Genomic DNA, 23,237 nt, shown 5'->3' on the forward strand with positions numbered 1-23,237 from the left:
TAGTACATAGCTGTATACCTGTGTATACATGTTCTGTAGTGTGTATATGGCTCTATTCCTGTATATACACCTCCAGGTGTATATACATGACCCCCCTAGTAATGACAAATAATAATAGAAATAGACTAAATGTCAGAGCCTCAGGTTGATGCTCAGTGAGCTACCTTTTTTCCCCACTTTTTTTAAACAAATTGCCAGTTTGGCACGACCAGGTGGGTGTGCCTTACAAAAGGGGTGTGGCTTAGAAAAGGGATGCAGCATAATTATAGCCCAATTATCATTACCGCGGCTACATGTACGATAAACCGCGATATTGATTTAGGCCAATATCGCTCAGCCCTAGTGTGAACAAAGTCAAATAGAATAAACCATACCTGCTCCAGACATGGATAATAGCAAGAATTGTAAAAGCCAGACCTCCAAACTGTTACTGCCACTATATAGAAATGATCAGCTTTTGAGGTTGCTAAATCAGGGAATGAGTCAGCTAGATATTTTATATTTTTTTGTTACTGATTGGAGCCAAGTACTGGAACATATTAATTATTTTCTATTTTTGTTCTGATTCTTTTTTTTTTCTTTTTTTTTTGTACATTTTTATGGAAGCAGCCGTATTACCTGTGCACAGCATTTAGAGATATGCTATACAGCAGCCCATAGTAATAGGAAACAATAGACACGGACACTGTTCGATATGTTGATATGTCAAGTTTTTTTTTTTTACATTCAAAACAGGAAAATGAGTCAGGACAAGTTTACCCTCAAGCTGGGTTCACACTGCATTTTTGCTAGCCTTTTTTTTTTTTCATCCGTTTTATGCAAAAAAAAACACAAAAAAACGGTTGCATTTGTGTGCATCCATTTGGATCCATGTTTCCATTGACCTCCATTATTAAAAAAATGGATCAAAAAGCATCCCTGTTTTTGTATACGCTGAAAAAACTGATATGTTTTGATCCGTTTCATGATGGGGTTTTTTTTTTATAATGGAAACCGATCCGAATGGATGCACACAAATGCACCAGGATTGCAAAAATGCAGTGTGAACCCAGCCCTAGCGAGTTCTCTCCTGTCTCTGGGTCTCATGACCAAGATGGCCGCATAATGCAAGTTTATGGGGCTGTGTCACTCACACAGACACAGATCAAGGAAAAAAAAGGGGGGGGGCACGAATGCTTGTTCTCCTTGTAAAAACTTTTTTTCACGTGTCTCAGTGATATATCAAACGTTTTTATATGTGGCAGATGCACCTTAAACAATAGGTAATTTTCTTATGACACATTCCCTGACTTCTTTATGTATATCTCAGAACCCATGCCTGTATCCATACTGTACACAGGAGCCACCTAGTAACCTGGTACGCATGGTTTGATTTTCTTACAGAAACAGTTCCTTAAAGGGTCTGTGTCGCTCTTTCTACCAGTAAGACTTTAGCAGTTTGTGACATCATCAAAGCATACAGTATATGATCATTATACGATATATGGCAGGTGTTTCTCTGTATTAAAGGTTTACATTACTATCGTACGAACTTCTTTTTGGACGTAAACATATCTGTGAATCATAGCACCGAGCTCCCCTCCCCCTTCACAGGCACGGAGAAATTGAGCCTGGAAACAGACGATACTTGATGACATCACCTCCCACGGTGGAAGCTCAAAAACCACATCGTCCCCCCAGAAATGAGTAAGAGGTCCAAGCCACATTTCATGATTATCACGTGATTTCAACAGCAGGCACAGTAAATAGGAGAGCGCTGATGTCACACAATGAAGATCCCACCGCTGCCACCACTTCTGGAACTGCCAGCTGGGGAAATACTAGGGAAGGAACTCAACCGTGGTGCAGCACCTCCTACACATCCTTAGTTACGGACACACACATATCTAATGTCACCCCAAAAAAGTGCACGGGGATGCCGTAGAGTTTAGTGAACTAGAAAAAAAAAAAAATGGGTCAGGTAGAGAGGTAAATGAGAATAAAAGGCAATGTATAGCCGGCAGAAATGTTGCTTTCAGGGGCATAACTACAGAGAACTAAGGGGCACATTTATCAAGCTCTGCACCTAGTGCAAACTTGGGAAATTGTGCAAATTTGTGCACATAGACCCCCTTGCGCAATAATTGCATGGAGAAGGGGAGGGGGCATAGCACTGTGCGTGTCCTCCACAGACACCTCTAGACATGGCATATCTACCTCGATATACCAGCCTTTGGCTGTCCAGGTATGATGGGTATTGTAGTTTTTCAACAGGAGGAGGGCTGAAGGTTCCCCATCCCTGCCTTACACATTAGAGAAAGATGGGGAACCTTGGGCCCCCTAGCTCTTACAAAACTACAGTTCCCATCATGCCTTGACAGTGAAAGCCAAAGCATAGGCTGTCCAGGCATGATGTTAATGTCTTGGTCTTCAGCTGCAGCAAGGTTTAGGCCTCACAGGCAACATAAGGCAGCATGTGTAATAAAGCTTTTGTCGCAGAATGTGAGGAAACAGTAAAAACCACAACACCACAACACCCCTCATCTGTACCCCTGTGCTTGTACCACACTATCAAATTCACAACTCTCCCCTCCCACCCTCCTATAGCTTCAGACCACATAACACCCACTCACACCCCATTCATGATACTTAGGAAATTAACTATTAACACCCCCCTCCTCTGTAACCACAGTTCTGTCCATCTCAGTTCTCAGAATTTCTGCATTTTCTAGTCGGCATCACCCTATACTGTCCAGTCACTGACCAGACTAGTAAAGCTGAAACCACGCCCAGCAGCCATGCCATGTTGCCAGGATTATTGGCAATATCGGGTGGCTATCGGTGAGCAAATGGGGAACTGGTTTGGGCCTTATCCTCATCCCTAGGCATGTGGGAACAAAGCCTTATACTTGTATTCATTGATCAAAACGTTATAGTTATTGGAGACTAACAGGAAGGCAATAGAAAACACTAATAACTGACTTGAAACTTGAAAGTTAAAGGGGTACTCTGGCAAAAATTCTTTCAAATCAACTGGTGTCAGAAAGTTATATAGATTTGTCATTTACTTCTATTTAAAAATCTCAAACCTTCCAGTACTTATCAGCTGCTGTATGTTTTGCAGGAAGTGGTGTATTCTTTCCAGTGTGACAGTGCTTTCTGCTGCCACCTCTGTCCATAACAGGAACAGAGAGGTTTTGCTGCTAATCTGGACAGTTCCTGACATGGACAGAGGTGGCAGCAGAGAGCACTGTGTCAGACTGGAAAGAATACTCCACTTCCTGCAGGACATACAGCGGCTGATTAGTACTAGAAGACTTGAAATTTTTAAATAGAAGTAAATAAAAAATGTATATAACTTTTTTCCCGCTGGAGTTCCCCTTTATTGTGATTGTCCATTACTAAAGTAGCTTTAGATGTCATGTCTGGCTGAATGTTCAGTCTTATTATATTATTGCCAATATTGGCTGGTGATGCTCCAAGCAACATATTGGATGGAAGTGAGAGAAGTATTGTAGATACCCATGTGGGGTGAAAGAGACTGGCGCTACTACCATGCCGTGGTAATCTCCAAGCAGGGCTGGATGAGAATTGGGCCTGGAGATTTATGAAACATGGGGTAAAGTGAAACTGGCTCAGTTGCCCCTAGCAACCAATCAGATTCCACCTTTCATTCCTCACAGCCTTTTTTAGAAAATGAAAGGTGGAATCTGATTGGTTGCTAGGGGCAACTGAGCCAGTTTCACTTTACACCATGTTTGATAAATCTCCCCCGTGACTAGTATACCTATAATAAACACACCTATATACAGGTCTTACTTTATGCATAATAGGCCACAACTTTTTCGCAATATAAAAGAGCCTTGCTTTATCCATTCATACCAGCGATCACACAAATAACAGCAAACAGATGTAATAGAAAAATCACTTTTTATTCATTTACACAGGACAGGAATAGGCAAAGAACTGTGAGAGCAGCTGAGCGGTCTGCAGAGCAAAGATATATCCTTCAATGAGCAGTATGCTGCCCATTGAGCACTGCGGAGCTGTATCTGATGCTGCACACATTACAGACTGCAAGTCAACATGTCACCAAGCACCAGCGAGCGATATGTGACAGTGAGCAATGCAGCGCAGTATGCCATACTGAACAACGCAGAACATCATACAACACTGAGGACTGCAGAGCAGTAAGTCCCATTTATGGACTGCAGAGCAATAGGCCACAATATACACTGCGGAGCAGTATGTCATACTGGATAATGCAGAACAGCATACCAGGCGGAGTACTGCAGTGACATGCAATAATGCCACACTGACCGACCCTGTATGGTATGTCACCCTGTTGGCATCACAGTGCTGTACTAGGGTATTTAGTCACCAAAGAGGATTACAGTACAAGTGAGCAGAGCACTCCACTGCAGCGCAGCCCAGCCATACTGGGCACAACACAAAGAAGAAGCAATCTGCAGACCACTCCAGCTCACAGTGTTACTGGACCAGACATTGAGGGAAGACATCAGACCATCAGAGCCATAAATACAGACAGTGTTGTGCAGGCTCGGTGTATATATACACACATATATATTCAGGTAAACATATAGGCATGTATATGCTTACATTACACATAGGTTAGGGGCTGAGGTATAACACGTCAGGGAGAGGTAACTCCCATCGGGAAGCTTTTTTTTTGTCTTTTTCATAAATTTTTAACTCCCTGCATGCCAGGGCCTGACCAGAGACACATTTCTGCATGCGATGGAGATATCTCTTGGCAATGCACCGCAGGCTGGCCTGGCAGTGAGAGGCGCAGAGAGTGGATAGTCCTTTATAGTAGTCCTTAAGATCCACATTCATTATAGTCCATTACTGATTCTTTAAAAAGTCTTAAAGAGGCCACAGCAGCAACACCGACAGATGTTGCGTATCTCATATCCAGATTTGTGTTTTAGGATTTTGCCATGCACACATATTAAAAGGAAAAAGTTTCCATCCTGGCAGTTACAATAGAAAAAAAAGATTGGGCACAAGGATCACCCCTTTTGAGATGGCAGTACGACCGATGTGCGGATGGACCCAAAAAGGGCTACCTCAAAAAGTGACCCAGTGATGGGAGTAATTGCTAGTGATAGGTACTCTCATGCATGCTTATAGTTACATCCACATAGTAACATTTCAAGGGGGACAGAAACATAGAAGAGTGATGGACTAACAGTGCAAAGTGAACGATTGCTTTGATTTCCCCATTTATACGTATTCCTGCCCATAGATTACCAATGGAAAAATATATATTACAGTATTATATTAATCATAGAGTCATGTATCACTATAGAAAATAGCCCCTGTTATATAGTTAAATATCTAGAACTTTACTACAGGTTTCATTGTCCATCGGAATTCGTATCAGAGATAATGGCGGCAGGTAATAGCCACAAACACGCCAAGTTATTCAGTATCTGAAGACACCAAACATGCATATAGGACTGAGAGACTACGTAGTTACAGAATTAAAGGGGGTGTTCAGAATTTAGGAAAGAAATTTTATCAGAACGGTGTCTTGTCCCCCCGGAAAGAAACAATTATGATTTCCATTGCATGACTGCAAGCAGTGATCTTGAAAGCCACGAGGAATTGTTACAGATAACACAATGCGAAATTGTATCACTTTTCATTAGACATAATGAAAGAACAATGGTGACCATTACTTGCTGAAACCCTTATACCCCTTTAATTTGTTGGTGGCCACCTTTATAGACTAGGAGTCCTTCATTCACATACAGCAGGTTTGGGGCTGTGCACCTGTTGTAAAGGTAAGCCACTGCCAGACAACTCTGTTGACAGCTTATATCTAGTGTTGAGCAGAGAGGCTGAACTCTTTGGGTATGGCAACATTCTCTGAACCTGAACGCTCAGCATTTTACTCCCCGCAGCCACATTCAACCTCTGCAACTGTGGGGAGTCAAATGGCGAGCGTTCGGGTTTGGAAAAAGTTGACGAACCTGAACAGTTCGGTTTCTCCGTTTAACACTACTTATATCTCTGAGAACAATAGGATCAAGCAAAATCCAACTTGCCCCAACCCTTCTCTCTCCTGGCATCATCTGCCAGGGAAGAGTTGGGAGTCCCCATACTGTTTAGACCAGGTATGGGGAAGTCAGTGGGTTTGTCCAATTTCTAGTCTAGACTATATAAGGAGCATGAGCTCCCATGTCCTATGCAAGTACGCAGGTAAGAGAGGGGTCATGTATGTATAATGAATAAGAATAAGGTATTACCCAATGACCTACTGAAAGAAACTGACCAGACTCTGTGTTAGTGAAGAAAGGGCATCATACTATATCCAGGGATGTGCATATATTCTTTAAGTTTATAAGATACAGGTATGTTACATTTAATTTTACATGGCACATCAACATTAGTATTATGTAGTTATACAGTATTAACCATGAAACGTATTATACAGAACACTTCATTTCAGGTTTTCTTTGTTTTGTTGAACAGTGCCGATACATTGAACTTTATGTATAAAAACAGGGTATTTCCCATAGCAATAAGTGAAGTCACAGCTTTCATGTAGTAACCCGTACAATATAGAAATTCTTACAGGGTCCCTTTAAATTCCCCCCTCATACAAAGTGCATTACATTAAACAATAAAACCACTACTTGTAGACCTGCTTACAGAGTATTCACCCCTCTCGTCTCAGCCAGTTTATCTACACTATTAAGATAAATAGTTGCCGAACCCAAACAGTGTGACAGGTCCGCTCAACACTAGCTAACACCTGCGTTGAGTAACTCCATTGCTTGTTGGTCAATTATCCAAGACAATATAACACTGCGCTATTGTGTCTAGTAAAATGGCAGACACCATGCCGGAAACCCAATGGAGCGAATGGTATCCATCACGCACCATTTGTTTCTGACATGTAACAGATCTGCCAGCATCATTTTATATGTTGTTCTGCTCCAATGATGGAAAACGCAATGAAAGGCTATGTTGGCACGTCTTTTTTACGCGAAAAAAGTTCCTCTTTTGATAAGGACGGGTGTTTTTCACGTAAAAAAAAAAACGTTTTGGGAACATAACCAAAGTGTGAACCTAGGCTTGTATGTACTAAAGCAGACCTGTCAAGAGAACAGACAGATCTTCTAATGTATTATCATTAAGACCCCATTCACATCATGTTTTGGAGCTTTATCCATTGTATATATTGGGATACTGTCATAAAGGTAATCTAAGTATACATTCAGTGTATTTACTAAATGTGACTCCAGTAGAGTATATACTTTGACGTCTATCTCGTAGCCCAGATAACATAATGTGAATGCATCCTTTTTCTATATATTGTCACAGCACTTATAGTAGGCAGTGCACAGCCGGGCTTAGGTAACTATCCACACTGTGTAAGTGTCATCTATTGAATATTGTGGTTCATCTATTATGACACCAGGTTAGAATTTAAGTGCTCTTGTACCTATACACAAGAAAGGAAGACATATTGGGCCTCATTTACTAACAACGCATCAATGTTAATGTTTTTTTTGTGTCAAATTCATTCATGAGGAAGGTTTTTCACAGTACATTAGAAATGGCTGGTTTTTAGAATAGAGAACCCATCAGAAAAATTACGGTTTGCTTACAGGACATCTCCGGAACTGATTTAAAAAAAACTGAACTGAAGCTCCAGTCAGTGTCTTAATTTTTTCTTTACTTCCTGGTTTCGGCTTTCCCATAATGCACTTTGTCTCCTGTGATGTCTAACTGACTCTGTAGAACTGTTAGATGGCTTACAGCTTGCTTAGCCAATCAGAGCTGAGCAACCTGAGTCATCTGACAAAAGGAGACTGGCCTAATAGGCCTCTTGATGATATTGTCACAAAATGGCTGCCACGGAAAAGCCTGGGGTCAACAGTCATTAGGTAAGAATGAGTTTACTTCACTTCCTGTTGGGGGGGAGGGGGGTTGAGGGAGGAAAAGATAAGGAAGAGAGGCAGATAGGTGATTGAAGCATATTACAAAGTTATATAACTTTATAATGTGTTTTCATTACTGGGAAAAAGATTTTCACTGGAGTTGTTATTTAATAAATCTGTTGATTGTGGCGGGATTAAAGGGACACACCCATGACACACCCACTTGGCAAGTTTTTGGACAAAAATGATGGGTTTGTCAAGTTTTTGGAAAAATTTTGTGGCGCACCTTTAGTAAATATGTCGGAAAACTAAGCTAACAGGGAAAATGGACAAAAACCCAACAATTTGCTACTGCGAACATGTTAGTAAATCAGCCTCATTGTGTGCTAAGCAATTGTTCATGAACAAACAGTCTACATCACACCTAGGTGAAGGCCCCTTAATGGGCCAAAAGAGCATTTATAGAAAGGTTTGTTCCCAGATTTGGCCTGTGAAAAAGGATCAGCCAACAAATGAGCAAATGCTTTTTCCTCAGCTGATCGCATCTTTTGTGCAGCTATCAGCGCTCGTTTACTGAGCCTATGAAGGTGCGTTTACACGTAACGATTATTGTGTGAATTTGCGCGATAACGATCGAATTCGCCGATTTAACCAATGTGTGAGATAGGCTTAAGGATCACAAAACGATCGCAAAACGAATTTTCCGTACGATATATCGTACCGTATAAACGCTGATCGTTATGAAAAAAAAAATTGTTACTCCGACATCGTTAATCGTACGATCAGGCCAATTATCGTTTCGTGTATACGCACCATTACACGGCCCAATAATTGTTTAACGATGTCTGTGCAGCCCTTGCCCAAACATTGAATACTTCACCTGTCCACGCTCCTAGTCTTCTCCTGCACTCTGTAAGCATCCTGACATCGCGTGCTGTGGCTTCAGAGTGGCTTGTCTGAGCTGACAAGCCGCTAAGCCTAAGTGGCCTGTCAGCTAAGACAAGTTGATCTGAAGCTGCAGCGCGCAGTGCCAGGACGCATACAGAGCACAGGAGAAGACCAGCAGCATGGACAGGTAATGTATTAACTGTTCAATCATCAGCCGTCCACTGCACATCGCTGTTATGTAGCGATGCGCAGCTGACGGCCGATGAATTTAGACCTGGGCCTAAAGAAACGATCAGCCGATGATCGTTGTCTCTATTACATGGAGTGATAATTGGCCAAATCAGGCAGATTTGGCCGATTATCGCACCGTGTAATAGGGCCTTTAGGCTGTGTTCACACATGCAGTAACACAATAAAAATGCAATGTGAATGTATCATTTAGTTCCAGTAATTAATCATTTTATTGCTGTCTCGTCATCCTTCATTACGTTAATTCAATGAAACATCATTGTGTACGAACATACCCTAAATAAATGAGCAGTGATTTGAGATGAGCACAATTCCAGCATGCTTGGATCTGTCCAAACCAGAGCATGCAGCATTTGATCAGCGGTGGCTAAAGAAGTTGGATGCAGCCATAGGGAGTCCTGGAAAACATGGATACAGTCTATGGCCTATGGCTGTATCCATGTTTTCCAGGCAGCCTTAGGGCTGTATGCCACTTCTGCAGCCACTGGTAATCAAACAGACCTGAACATGCTCGAGTTGCGCTCATCTCTATTGCTGATCACAGAGATTGGTTTTCATTAGTGGTACCTGCTTAGCCCAATAAAAAGGCCTTAAGGGTAGCCTCACACGTGCCGCATCGCAGCGGATTTTTTTGCTGCGGATCCGCAGCAGATATGACTAAATAAATGAACACAGCATTAAATCCGCATTATCAAATCTGCTGCAGATCGGCTGGGTTCACACTACGGAACCCGAGCTAAGAATTTCTAATGGATTCCGTAGCGCGTACCCTTTCACGGCGGAGCACCTCTCCTCCATAGACACCATTCTATGGGCGGCCTGATTCCGCTATCCGCCGAAAGAATTGACATGTTAATTCTTTCGCCGGAATGTGGAACCCGCCCGTGAAGATAACCCGCTGCAATACGGTACGTGTGAAGCTACCCTAAGGCTGGGTTCGACTACAGAACCCGAGCAGAGAATTTCTGACGGATTCTGTGGCGCGTATCCGTTCACGGCCGCGCGCCTCTCCGCCCGTGCCATAGACATCATTCTATGCACGGGTGGATTCCGCATTCCGCCGAAATAATTGACATGTCAATTCTTTTGTCGGATAGTGGAATCGGGCCACCCATAGAATGGTGTCTATGGAGCCGGCGGAGTGTCGCGCAGCCGTGAACGGGTACGCGCTATGATATCAGTCGGAAATTCTTCTCTCGGATTCCGTAGTGTGAACCCAGCCTTTGGGTAAATTTAGACTGTGTTGCTGTGTACCTATGGCACATATGTCAGGAGTCTCCTAGGGCTATATGGGAACTATATCCATAGGGCCACATTGACCAGAGAGAGTCCAAAAGAGTACTCCTTTAACCTCAATCAGGCAATAGAGCAGTGTAGTAAAACACACTACTCTACATAGAGGCATCCCGTAAGTGTGAGTTCATATGCAGCAGATTTGTTGCAGAAATTCTGTGAATGCAAATCTGTACCTTTCATTTTAGATCAACGTGTGAACTCAACCTTACAGTGAACCGATCACTGTGAAGTCTGCTATAAACTATTGGCACCTGCCAAATCCTGAGTGCTCATCGACTTGTGGTGCCGTGAGGTCTCTGTGATTCAGCAGTGTCAAGTGGGAAAGGAAGCGCTGCTGATGTTCTGAGGCTTTACGCAGCACCACCCCTATGTCTACAAGTCAGGTCAGGAAGTCTTGGTATAGCTGCAGAGAGGGCTCTGTGTGTAGCTCCAGCAGGGATCCTACTTCCTTTCAGTCTGGCTATACTGCATCCTACCTCTTCTGGCCCGCTTCTGGATCAGCTGCAAGATCCTCTGTTAATCTAGAAGTTTAGGTCGCCATGGATACACAGACGCAAAGAGACAATAATGTGAGTGACCACCATTGGATGAAATGGTGGTCGCGCACATTATGGTCTCTTTGAGTCTCTGTATCCATGGAGACTGAGTTTTCGGATTAACAGAGAATCTCGCAGCTGATCTGGAAGCGGGCCGTCATGACTGAACCGTCAACCGTCATGACTGAACCGACAGCAATACAAGATGCCTTTCACAAAATTGCCTCCTTTACTGTACATAGGTAACAGGTAGGGACAGGCACAACTTGAGCATGCTTGGGTCCATCCGAACATGAGCATTCAGCATCCGGTTGATTAGCGGTGGCTGCAGAAGTTGCATGCGGCCTTAAGGCTGCCTGGAAAACATGTATACAGCCATAGTCCATAGGCTGTATCTATGTTTTCCAGACTACCTAGGACTGCATCCAACTTCTGCGGCCACCGGTAATCAAATGCTGAACGCTCAGGTTTGGACAGATCCAAGCATGCTCGAGTGCATTCATTTATCTTTAGTAACAGGTACTGGACGTAGTAATACAATTATGGTAACAGGAAGTTATAGGAACTATCAATATGGTTCCCTTTACTTTTTTAAGTTCCTGTTGAGGAAGAACATGTTTACATTAGGCACTGCAGCCTTGGGTAAGGCTGGCATGCTGAGACTTTTGGTTCCACAGGAGCTAGAGAATCTGTGCAATGGGATCTTTTCAATGTGCATATATACTATATAGTGTTCAATAAAGGTGTCTAGGTGATTCTAATACTGTGCAAAGACCTGCATTCACCACCCCCCTGTGTCAATGAGTTATCAGCGTTTACAATCAGTCTGCAATCATTCCATAGATACTCAGTATCATTACACAACATACTACGTTCTCTAGGAGTGTAGAATAAGAACTGGGATTAGCATCCTGTTCTGCCATTAGTATGTATTTAGTTTTGTTTCGGATCCCAAAACTTGCCATTTCTTCTCCAAAATTTAGGGATCTGTTAGATCTTGCTGTTCTCAAGATGGGAGTCAATGTGTTTTATTAAAACATCATCAGGGTATCCAACTGGGAAGGCCAGCTGACAAAGAGGACAACTTCTTACTTCTGAGTCTACTGTCTCCATCAGTAACTGCGGAAAAGTTAAAATGGAGTGAACAAGGTTTCTTTTTTTATTCTTTTTAATCATAATTTATATTGTAACTACTTGATGTCAAAAGAGCAAATACTATAGGGACTAGAGATGAGCGCAACTGGAGCATGCTCAAGTCCATTCGGCATTTCATTATCGGTGGCTAAAGGAGTTGGATGAAGCCCTAGGGAGTCCTGGAAAACATAGATACAGTCATAGGCCATAGGCTGTATCCATGTTTTCCTGGACTTCCTAGGGCTGCATCCAACTTCTTCAGCCACGGGTATTCAAAGCAGAATGATCAGACTTGAGTATGCTCCAGTTGCACTCATCTCTAATAGGAACGTATAGGATATTTAAAAAAAAAAATTCTATTTGCAAACTTTTAGCCCCATATACTGGAAACCTTTATAAATCCCCCCCCCCAACCCCAATGTGGGACTTACATTAATGGAAGGCCAGGACTGTGCATGTTCTGCTCTGGAATATGATGCCGACATTCTTCTACTCGCTGCATCGGGAATGGGGAATCCAGCACAGAAGGAAGCACAGCGTACTGCTCCAGGTTCTGGACTAGGTGGGGAAGGGGGACTCCACTCATCCTCATCAGAGGATTGCTGTGGGGGTTCTTGGAAGCAAGGGACAATAGGTGGGCTGCCGGCGTACCCCTCATTGTAGGACAACTGCTTGGGTAGAGTCGCATTTCCAGCTGGCATCCATAGGGAACGGGGCGCCCGTGGGTACACCGCAGGCTCGCTAATCTCAGAATAGCTACGACGAGCTTGGAATGATGCTTTTGCTTGGTGGACTGAGGGCTTAGGGTATGAAATTTCTGAGCCTACTGGTGAGGGGCATGGTGAGGGTACAGGAGATCTACGTGAGGGTGATGAGGGTGGTACTGGGGATCGGCGTTGGTGGACTGGAGACTGTGGGACAGGAGATCTTCTCTGCAAAATGGGAGATGGACACTGTGGGACTGGGGAGCGCCGTTGAGAGGAAGGAGAGTGGCGGAGAGAAGAAGGTGAGTGCCGTAGTTGGCATGGAGAGTGACGTAGTGGCGGGGAATGCCTTTGCCCTAAAAAAAAAACAAAACAAAGAAACAGTAAAAGTTTGGCAATACTTCAACACTGCTCTCGGCATTGTCTCTTTCTCTGGAGGACAAACTATGTTGGTGTATTACATGGACAGCCCATTGATTTAAATAAAAATGTGTAATTCTTCATTCTCCCTATAGTAGGCAGGGAATATGAACAGCTGCTGTCAGATTACAGCTGATCAATAAAGCTTAGGGATGAGCTAAACTGGAGTATGCTCGAGTCTATCCAAAGCCGGAAGTTTGGGCATTTGATTACTGGTGGCTTAAGAAGTTGGATGCAGGCTTAGGGGGTCCTGGAAAACATAGATACAGCCTATGGCCTATAGCTGTATCCGTGTTTTCCAGGCAGCCCTAGGGTTGCATCCAACAGTTGTGTTCATCTCTGCTAAAGGACACCTTGTAATTACTTTTTTTTTTAGAGGGGGGAGGGGGGCAGTCTCCGCTGACCAACAAATTACTGTGACCTTTTGCGGCAACACTGAGTAGGAAATTGCTCACTGGTGGATATACTGCTACAGCCTATTATCGTATTATGGTATTTTACAGATGACTTTTATCAATTGTTATCTCTCTTAGATGGAAAGACAAAATATTGGCAGCTTCCCACCTGTTTGGTCCTCTAGCAGTGACCTTAGAATGCGGCTTTGCAGGGCAGTGAGGTCACGTAGACGGTAAAGCTCCTCCGTCAGTTCAGTATACGCCAAGGCCAAATTCACCCTAGGAATAGAAATAACATTTACACCGAGAAAATATTCAGCTACAACGAGATACCTTTGTGCAAGACAAAAAGACTATAAAATGATATAGTAAATAAATAGCTATTAGGTTCTATAGCAGATAACCACAAAAACAGATATAACTAGCATGCAAATAAATAGGGTGATACATTTTTCTTTCAAAAAGGTATTCCACTCAAACATAATTTTTGATATGTTGCTGCCCATGGTGAGACTAACAATTCCTTCCATACTTGTTATTATCTATTCAGTCTCCTTCCCCCAGTTCTCAGCTGCTTTCTGCTAAAGATACAAAAATCTGAGTGTGAGCTTTTCTCTCAGTCTCCCCTCCTCCCCCCTTCGTTCTGAGACGGCTGATGTAAACAACCCCTAACTGGCTTTATTCCAGTCCCTGACTGGCTTTATCTGCAACATTGTAGCTTCTTTGTAATGCTGGGAGGGTTATTCTGATGTCAAGTTGCTAAAGAACTCATTGTGATGATCCCCTCCTCCCCCCGGCATTACAAAGAAGCTACAATGTTGCAGATAAAGCCTGCCAGGGACTTGTTTACATCAACCCTCTCAGGAGGGAGGGGGAGACAGAGAGAAAAGCTCACACACAGATTTTAGTGTATTTAGCAGAAAGCAGCAGCTCAGAACTGGAGGATTAGACTGAATAGATAATAACAAGTATGGAAGGAATTGTTAGTATCACCATGGGCAGCAACATATGAAAAGTTATGTTTCAGTGGAATACCCCTTTAAAGCTGTGACCATTACATTATAAGGAATCAATAATAGTAAACAGCGTATTGGGCAAATTGGACTTATAAGAATGTTTTGCATGACTTCCCCTGATATTATGTGAACTTTCTGCAGTGCTGCTAAACTAACCCTAGATCATGAACCATCTAAGGTCAGTTCAGTAAAAAAAAAACAGTGCACACAGAGCAAAAAGGCAGAAAATCCGAGCGGATCCCAATGGGATTTCTCATGTGCCTCTGCTCTCCGCTCAATTAATTTACATGTCCATTCTTTGAGAGGAAAGTGGAGACACTAATGCTGGGTTTACACGGAGCGATAATTTGCCCGATCGTACGATTAACGATTTTGAAGTAACGATTTTTTTTTTATAAGGATCAGCATTTAGATGGAACGATATATCGTACAGAAAATTCGTTTTGCGATCGCTTAAGCCTATCTCGCACATAGGTAAAATCAGTGAACGACTGTTTGCACGGAACAATCTGTGATTTTTTTGCGAACGACGAACGACAATTTAAGAACATGTTCAAAGATCAAAATGAACGATTTCTTTTTGTAGACTATGGGGGAGATATATTGAACATGGCATAAAGTGGAACTGGCTCAGTTGCCCCTAGCAACCAATCAGATTCCACCTTTCATTTTCCAAAGAGTCTGTGAGGAATGAAAGGTGGAATCTGATTGGTTGCTAGGGGCAACTGGGCCAGTTTCACTTTACACCATGTTTGATAAATCTCCCCCTATATTTATTTATAGCAAATGGGAAGTGCTGGAGTTCAGACCAGCTTGACTCTTCCTGCTTCCCTCCCAATCATGGTATACATGCAATCACAGACTGGATATATAGATCACTATTCACTACTTTTGGCAGCCATTTTCACGCCGGGTGGTGTGAGCAGTGTTGCATACAGTGCGTACCTCATCGAAAGCAGGTACAACAGCAGGGACTATAAATTGCTTTAATAAAGTCATATCACTTTGTAATAGACCTTTTTTACAATAAATGAATACTTTTTTGTTTATATATCAATTTCCGTCGAGTGGCAGCAGTAAGGGGCGACATGGGCCCCTCTGCTGCCACCAATGTTCAAAGTACAAACAAAGCAAATTGCTTTGTTAGCTCGGAAATCTGCTTATCAGCCTGCTGCCTTTGAAGTCTGTGCCACTCCACCCCGGGTGCCTGGAAAAGCTGGATCCAGTCCTGGGAGAAGTTTCCAGGACTGGATCCAGCTTTTCCAGGCACCCGGGGTGGTGTGGCACAGAGCGGCATAGACTTCAGAAGCAGCAGCTAACGATTCGCTCTGTACTGTCAATTCGCTCATGTCTAATAGTGATGGACAGCCTCCACCACAGTACTGTATACTGTAATAACAATACACAGTACACAGGGGGGAACCCTGCTCTGTATAGCACTGTGCAGCAGGGAACCAGGAACTGAAGGGCTGCGACAGCTCTGCAGTTCCCAACACGAAGATTGGTGGCAGCAGAGGGGCCTGTGTCATCCCTCTGTGGCACCCACTGCCGTTATATTACAAAGTAATTAAAGATTATTAAGGCAATGTATAAGGGAAAAAACATGTTACTCTCCGGAGTAACCCTTTAATTGAAGCAAATGGAAGGGAGCAGCAGGGAGAATGTGTTAAAGTGATGGTACCTACAGAATCCCCCTTAACTAAAGAGTTGTAGAAAAAACAAGCAAACTACAGTCAAGTTGTGCACAGTGGTGTCTTCTTCCTTGGTTTCATGCAGGTGTGGTCGCACTGACGCGGAGGAAAGTGCACTTGACCATATACATTGCTGGGTTTGACCACCTAACATTGCAAGAAGCGTCTTTGCATAGGAAATACAAGCGAGTGGTATGTTTTAGAGCACCCGGCCGTCTCTTATAGGCTAACCTCAAGCAGCCTGGTGAGGTGAAACAATCTGTTCTCTCAGTGTATGCCACAGATTTGTAAATCGACGTCACATTTTCCACCGGAAAAAAAAATCGATCGCATTGGATGTAGTGACCAAGGGTAAACTGGAACACCCCACTGATATTGTATAAACACAGAACAAATATATGTATCCTACTCCAACAAGGTTTCACAATGTATACAAACAATACATACAAAAAGAAAAAAAAAAAATTCACAGAACACATCCTGTAACTCGGGTGTGAAATGGCCCGCTCTTTTTACAAGTGGCTGCATAGATATCTGCAACCTCATCTCTCCTGAGCGACTTGTGAAAAGGACTGGACCTAACTAGTCATACTATGTGCAGGCAAAACAACCATAGATTACCACGATTGATAGATTTTTGTATATAGTTGTACATAGATAGACATATACACACATATATATATATATATATATATATATTTATATACACACACACAGCTGCCAGGATGCAGAAATCTCATAGCTGCCAGTCCTTAAAGTGTCACTGTCGTGAATTTTTTTTTTGCAGAAATCAATAGTCCAGGCGATTTTAAGAAACTTTGTAATTGGGTTTATTATCCGAAAAATGCATTTTTATCATGAAAAAGCAGTTTGAAGCTCTCCCCCCTGTCTTCATTGTTCTCCTATGGAGAGAGCTAAAGAATAGACCAAAACAGGACAACAAAGAGTTAATCTACAAATCCCTCACTCGTTATCTGTTCTGACCATCACCAGTGACCTGTCTGAGCTCGGATTACAGCTGTCACCCAGCTCCGTGCCTGTAATCCTCTGTTATCTGCTTTCTGCTGCCGGCTAACTCCCTCCTTCCTCCTCCCCCCTCCCCTCTCCATAGAACAGACAGGGTACGTCTCCTGCAACAAGTCACAATTTTCAGATTTTTCAGAGTGGATGAAAAAGAGGAAGGAGGGGGGGACCTGGGAAAAGGCTTTTTACATGCAGATAATGGCAGATTTGGCTAATAAACCCAATTACAAAGTTTCTTAAAATCGTCTGGACTATTGATTTCTGCAAAAAAAAAAAATACGACAGTGACTCTTTAACTACCAAAGCAGGGGTGTCAAACCCATGGCTCTCTATCTGTTGCAAAACTACATTTCCCATCATGTCTGGACAGCCAAAGCTTTAGCTGTATAGGAATGATGGGAATTGTAGTTTTGCAACAGCTGGAGGCCCATGAGTTTGACACCTGTGCAGTAAAGGATCTGCGCTCATATACCACTTTTTGAGCAGCAATGTGATAAGGAAGCTCTACAGCCATTTTTTATATTAAGGTTTTTTGTTTTCTCCTTGTTTACTTTTTTAAAGCCATAACTTATACAATGGCTTATTTATTTGTCAAATTGTACTTTGTAATTACAGTCTTTATTTTTTCATAAAATGTGCAGGAAAAACAGAAAAACATGTAAATGGGGGGGGGGGGGGGGGTGTACCTTCTATGAGATAGATAGATAGATAGATATATTCATTATTATTTTTTTTTTTTATTAAACATTATTTGCTTGCGCCATGATCAGTAATTTTTATTGGTACCACCTTTGCATATATGTATCTTTTTGATAATTTTTTATTAACATTTTTTATCTTTGGACTTTGATTTTTTTTTTTGGTGGGGGGGGGGGGGGTCAATTCTGCATGTGACGATAACATTTTTTTTTTTTACGTTTAAAAAATGTTTTTACATCTTTCCCCCCCCCCCCCAAATAAAACGTATATGTTAAATGGACTGCAAAAATGAGGTGTCAACCCAGACTAAAGGGGTTATCCAGCCCTACAAAAACATGGCCACTTTTCCCCCTACTGTTGTCTCCAGTTCAGGTGCAGTTTGCAATTAAGCTCCATTTACTTCAATGGAACTGAGTTTCAAAACCCCACCCATTCTGGAGACAACAATAGGGGGAAAGTGGCGATGTTTTTGTAGTGCTGGATAACCCCTTTAACTCAACCTGCTCAGATAGAAAGGACTTTACAACTTTTTTTTAAAATTAAATCTCATTTATACAATGCAAAAAAATATGAAGCTACAAATCTGTAAGATATTGTGCAGAAATTCAATGAAAATCCACAGCACTTCTGCTGTGTGTCGCCATACCATGTTTGTGTGGTGAAATTAAAAAAATAAACAGATTATTTTTTTCCTTTCTGAGACACAATTTTTTGTGCCATAATCTGTACTTTTTATTGGTACCTCAATTGCATATATGTGACTTTTTTATTGAAATTTTTCTGGATGCGATGTGACCAAAAATCAGCAATTTTGAACTGGAAGGATTTTGCGCTTACATTTACCGTATGAAATCAGGAATGTGATAATTTAATAGTTCGTGTAATTCCGCATTCCGCATGCGTAGATAGCAAATAGGTTCATTATTTCTTAGTTTATATATTTTTAGTTAAAACATAGGAAAAAAACTTTTATTATGGGATTTGAGATACATATATATATACATACACACACACACACACACACAGGGGTGACTTGGATTACGAGCATAATTCGTTCCGGGACCGCGCTTGTAATCTAAATCCACTCTTAAACCAAAGCAAATAGCCCCATAAGAAATCATAGAAATGCAGACAATTGATTCCACACCCCAAACATAATGATTTTATATTCTGAATAACATGTAAAACTAATGAAACAAACATTTATAAACAGCTGAATATGTGATATTATCAGTTACTGTACAGTATAGCAATCAGCATGTGGAGTATAATGTATTGTAACTGCATAAACCTGAAAAACAGCAGCAGTTTGTAGATACATTATGGAACTGCAGATCCACATAATGCAGGAGCGTAATCTAATAATAATAATAATCAAATTTATTTGTATAGTGCCAACAGTACAATAGGCTAGAATATTTGTTTGAATAGCACCAAGTACAATAAGTTAGAATAGAGATGTCAGAGGTCTGTGAGGTCACATGACTGCACTGGGGACTGGGTGTATGTTCATCATGGACGAGTCAGGACTGACAGAGACTGCAGGGAGCATGAAGGAATTAGCAGGACATATGTGGGCACAGTATAGCAGAACTCTCTGTCTGGGGACATAGGAATTACAGCTATGAAGAGACCTTTATAGTCCTGTCCCTCATTCAAGCCCCAGCCTGAAGTGGATCTGCCATGATATGGAAGGTGAGGGAAAGTTCCAGGGTCACAGTGCTGTAGACCCCACTATGCAGACCATGCCCCTTCCCCACCCACCCAGTACAGGGAGCTCTTAAACCAAAGCAATGCTCTTAAATTTTGAAAAACTGTAAGCTCTTTTCCAAAATGCTCTTAAAACCAAGTTACTCTTAAACCAATGTACCACTATATATATATATATATATATATATATATATATATATATATATAATTTTATTTATTTATTTTTAATTTGAAGTCTCCCTGGAGGACTTCTATGAGCAATACCATGATTGCTCATAGGGATCAATGCAGCACATATGTACTGCATTGATTGATCTTATCTACACTTGTTTGCTTCAAGCTGCTAAAGGCAGAGATGGGACAGTGCCAGGAACCAGAAGAACCGGGATGTGCGTATAACAAATCAAGTTGCCACGATCGAATCATGGCAGGCCAATTCACCCACCAGGAATGGCTTTTTACAAGCTATTTAAATGCCTGTCATTTCTGAAAGCAGCATCTAATTGGTTGGCCACGCCACTCCAACTAATAGCCGTAGTCCACAACTGCTGATATCAGCAATGGGGGGCGATGCGGCTCCACTGCTGCCACCAGTAAATATGTCAAGCCCTGCTGAAGCCCTGGTACGGGCACACTTACATATCGCTAGCACTGTTGCATGCAAATACTGATCCCCTTATGCCTATTATAATACATATTAGCATTAGAATAGACATTACACAGAGGAAGCTGACTTTTGCTTGCTGCCAGCATTTAGCTCACAGAAATATGATAAAAACTGTAAGAAATTTTGACAGCAAACAGAGATCTTGAAAATGGAGAGGAACTGAAACAAAAACTGTATTGGAAACTCGCAGAACCTTTCATCATATCATCAGTAAGCTTTATTTACACGAAACTGGAAAATTCCCTTAAATATGTGAATACTATAAGCAAATTGTATTTGGTCACCTTTGTGTTTAGAACTAGTGACTAAACCCACAAATAGTAAAATTTCTAAACATCTACATTTTTCCATTCCTCATATATAGATATTGTCTGTCTGATTTTTCAAAATGTTGTGTTATATATCCTGCACGCTATAAGAAAGTGAAAAAAAAACAAAAAAAAAACTGAAATCTCTATTTTATTGGTCACTTTGCCTCCCGAACAAAGGGGTAAAAAGGGTTAAAAAGGGATAAAAGGGTAAAAATGGATAAAAAGGGGTCAAAAGTTGTATGTACCCCAAAATGGTACCAGTAAAAGTCACAGCTCACTCCACAAAGATTCACCTTTGCAGAGCTGCTATCTAAAAAAGAAAAAAAGAAAAAGTTGGGTGTCGAAAACACACTAAAGATGGCGGTATTAAGGATGTCATATTTTGTATATTTAGTGAATCCATTACAATATGGCGCTGACCTTTGTAACCACTTAGAGATGTTTACATTTCTTAAAGCTTATGTAAGTAAACACTATGCAAGTAACTCTTTTTGTACCTCAGCCAATGAAGTATCGACATGAGCCTTAGTAGAACACACACCCCCAGGATATATATACTGGCTGCCATCTTTAAATAAAACGAGATCCACTTTGACCAAAAGTCTGTCAATTTGATTCTCTCATGCACATGATTTACTTGTAATTTGGAACAGTCAATATGACAGCATCCTTGTCCTTAAAGGGTCACTGATACATTACCTTATGCCTTGGGCAGAGCCTGTGTATAACACACTGAATCCAAATGACAGAATCCCTATGTCACCTACCACCTAGTCCAGGCTCTCTGTAGCTAAACACATTGACATCCGGTATCTGAATTGTCCTTGACTCCTGACACAGTGAATCTGTGACTCCTGAACGCTTACCAAGCTGATAGCAACACCGGATAACCTTTGTTGACTATGTCTGTGTTTTTATTATAAAAAGGCACTTTTTTATGTGAAAAGTGTCAAAGAGGCGGAGCCTCTTGTTTCCTGGCTCCTAGCATCACTACACCTCACTGTGTTGTATGCACAGTGTATGTCCTTAATTATGCAAGAGGCAGGCATACAGCATGGTAAGGCATAACAGTGCAAGGGCCCAGGGAACTATAGGCTCCACCTCTTTGATACTATTCACAGCTCAAAGGTGTTTTTTTAAGAGAATAAAAACATAGGCACAGGTATATTCTGAATGCTTTCATTGATATCTATCTAATAGCGCTGCCAGCTCAGTAGGCAATTAGGGGGACACAGATTGCCTTTAAATCTCCTTTGTTTGTTTTTTTCTCCTCATATTCTAAGATCCATAAATCTTATTATATATATATATATATATATATATATATATATATATATATACACACAACTTTTGGTTGAGTTTAGTTGTAAAATTACAGCTATACCCTATTAAATTAATTTAATTGCTTTGTATTCTATTAACCCCATAACTTTTTTTTTTTACTTTTCTGTCTATGGAGCTGTGTGGAGCTCGCTTTTTGCATGGTAACATATGGCAATATCGGAAATTGTAATGTATTTTCAATGGTAAATTGCCCCACTGTATAGAATAGTATAGACAACAGGACTTTGCAATGATGAGACATTGGCACCATGGTGGGCAATGAAAGGTGCAGGGCATCACTACAGCCGCCAGCTATTGAACATTATGGGGTATTGCTTCTGCTTGGAAAATCCTTATAAATTGCTCCAAATAGTTAAGGGTTCACACCTGGGTAAGCAGCTCGCTCATGGACTGCTCATGAATTGACACGTCCTAAGTGTTAACCAGGAATTACCAGAAATAGACAACACGCACAGGAAACCATTGAATACGGCACATGCACTGTTGAAGAAGAAGCACTAGGCGGATGTGAACGTGATGGCCGAGAAATGGTAGACGTGGTATAACGTGAGATTGGGTTTTCCTTCTTTTGAATTGACTGCAAATTAAATTTTCTAGTGTAAAGTAAGTAAAGCAGTGAAACACGCTGTGAACACGTACAAGAAACCACACGTATTACGGGATGAACTCAATGTCACGAGAAGAAAAAAAAAGGTGGTCTCTTCTTGTAGAGATGAATTTCATCACCAGTGCATGTGAAACTACCAGAGGTGGAAAGAATATATATATATATATATATATATATATATATATATATATACACACCTACAGACCCCTCTGACTTGGATGGGCCACCTCCCATTTGCACTTCATGAGTGAAATGAGAGTAGTCCAAGCCCACAGGCATTAAGGTCATGGTCTCCTTACCCAGTGGTTGCAGGGGGTGACACATACTGACTCCGTGCCAGTTTACTCTACCAGTAAGACATAGGCTGCATCAAGAGCAGCTTAGCACCATTGCACTGCCTGCACCATACCATGATCACCGTAGCATGGTGCTTTCTACGTTGAATTATAGAATGCCTGGGTACAGCTGTATATCTATCACTAGATGATGGTAATGATGGTCTTTGGATAACAGTTTTTATTTAATACCAATATGGTGTATTAGTCAGTCACTCTGGGGGACATTTATGGACTCTTAGTAAATCCAGTGGGGAAATTGGGGCAGGGCCTAATTTAGCACCGGCGTGCAAGTAAATGTTGGTAATGTATGACCA

The 23,237-nt window shown here is 41.7% G+C and overlaps 1 protein-coding gene across 2 annotated transcripts in view; it reads right to left on the reverse strand.

Moving 5' to 3' along the window:
- Positions 1-11,264: 11,264 nt before the first annotated feature.
- Positions 11,265-23,237, reverse strand: part of TBKBP1 (TBK1 binding protein 1) — a 52,800-nt gene continuing 40,827 nt past the window's right edge. For both annotated transcript variants that reach the window (XM_069951749.1, XM_069951748.1), the window contains exons 7-9: positions 13,687-13,796; positions 12,430-13,058; positions 11,265-11,983 (exon numbers count right to left, since the gene is read on the reverse strand). In XM_069951749.1, coding sequence (XP_069807850.1) covers positions 11,855-11,983; positions 12,430-13,058; positions 13,687-13,796 — 868 coding nt within the window. In that variant the 3' untranslated portion in view covers positions 11,265-11,854. The remainder of the gene's footprint in view (positions 11,984-12,429; positions 13,059-13,686; positions 13,797-23,237) is intronic.

The sequence above is a fragment of the Dendropsophus ebraccatus genome, chromosome 14, assembly GCF_027789765.1.
Source record: "Dendropsophus ebraccatus isolate aDenEbr1 chromosome 14, aDenEbr1.pat, whole genome shotgun sequence".
Taxonomy (NCBI): Eukaryota; Metazoa; Chordata; class Amphibia; order Anura; family Hylidae; genus Dendropsophus; species Dendropsophus ebraccatus.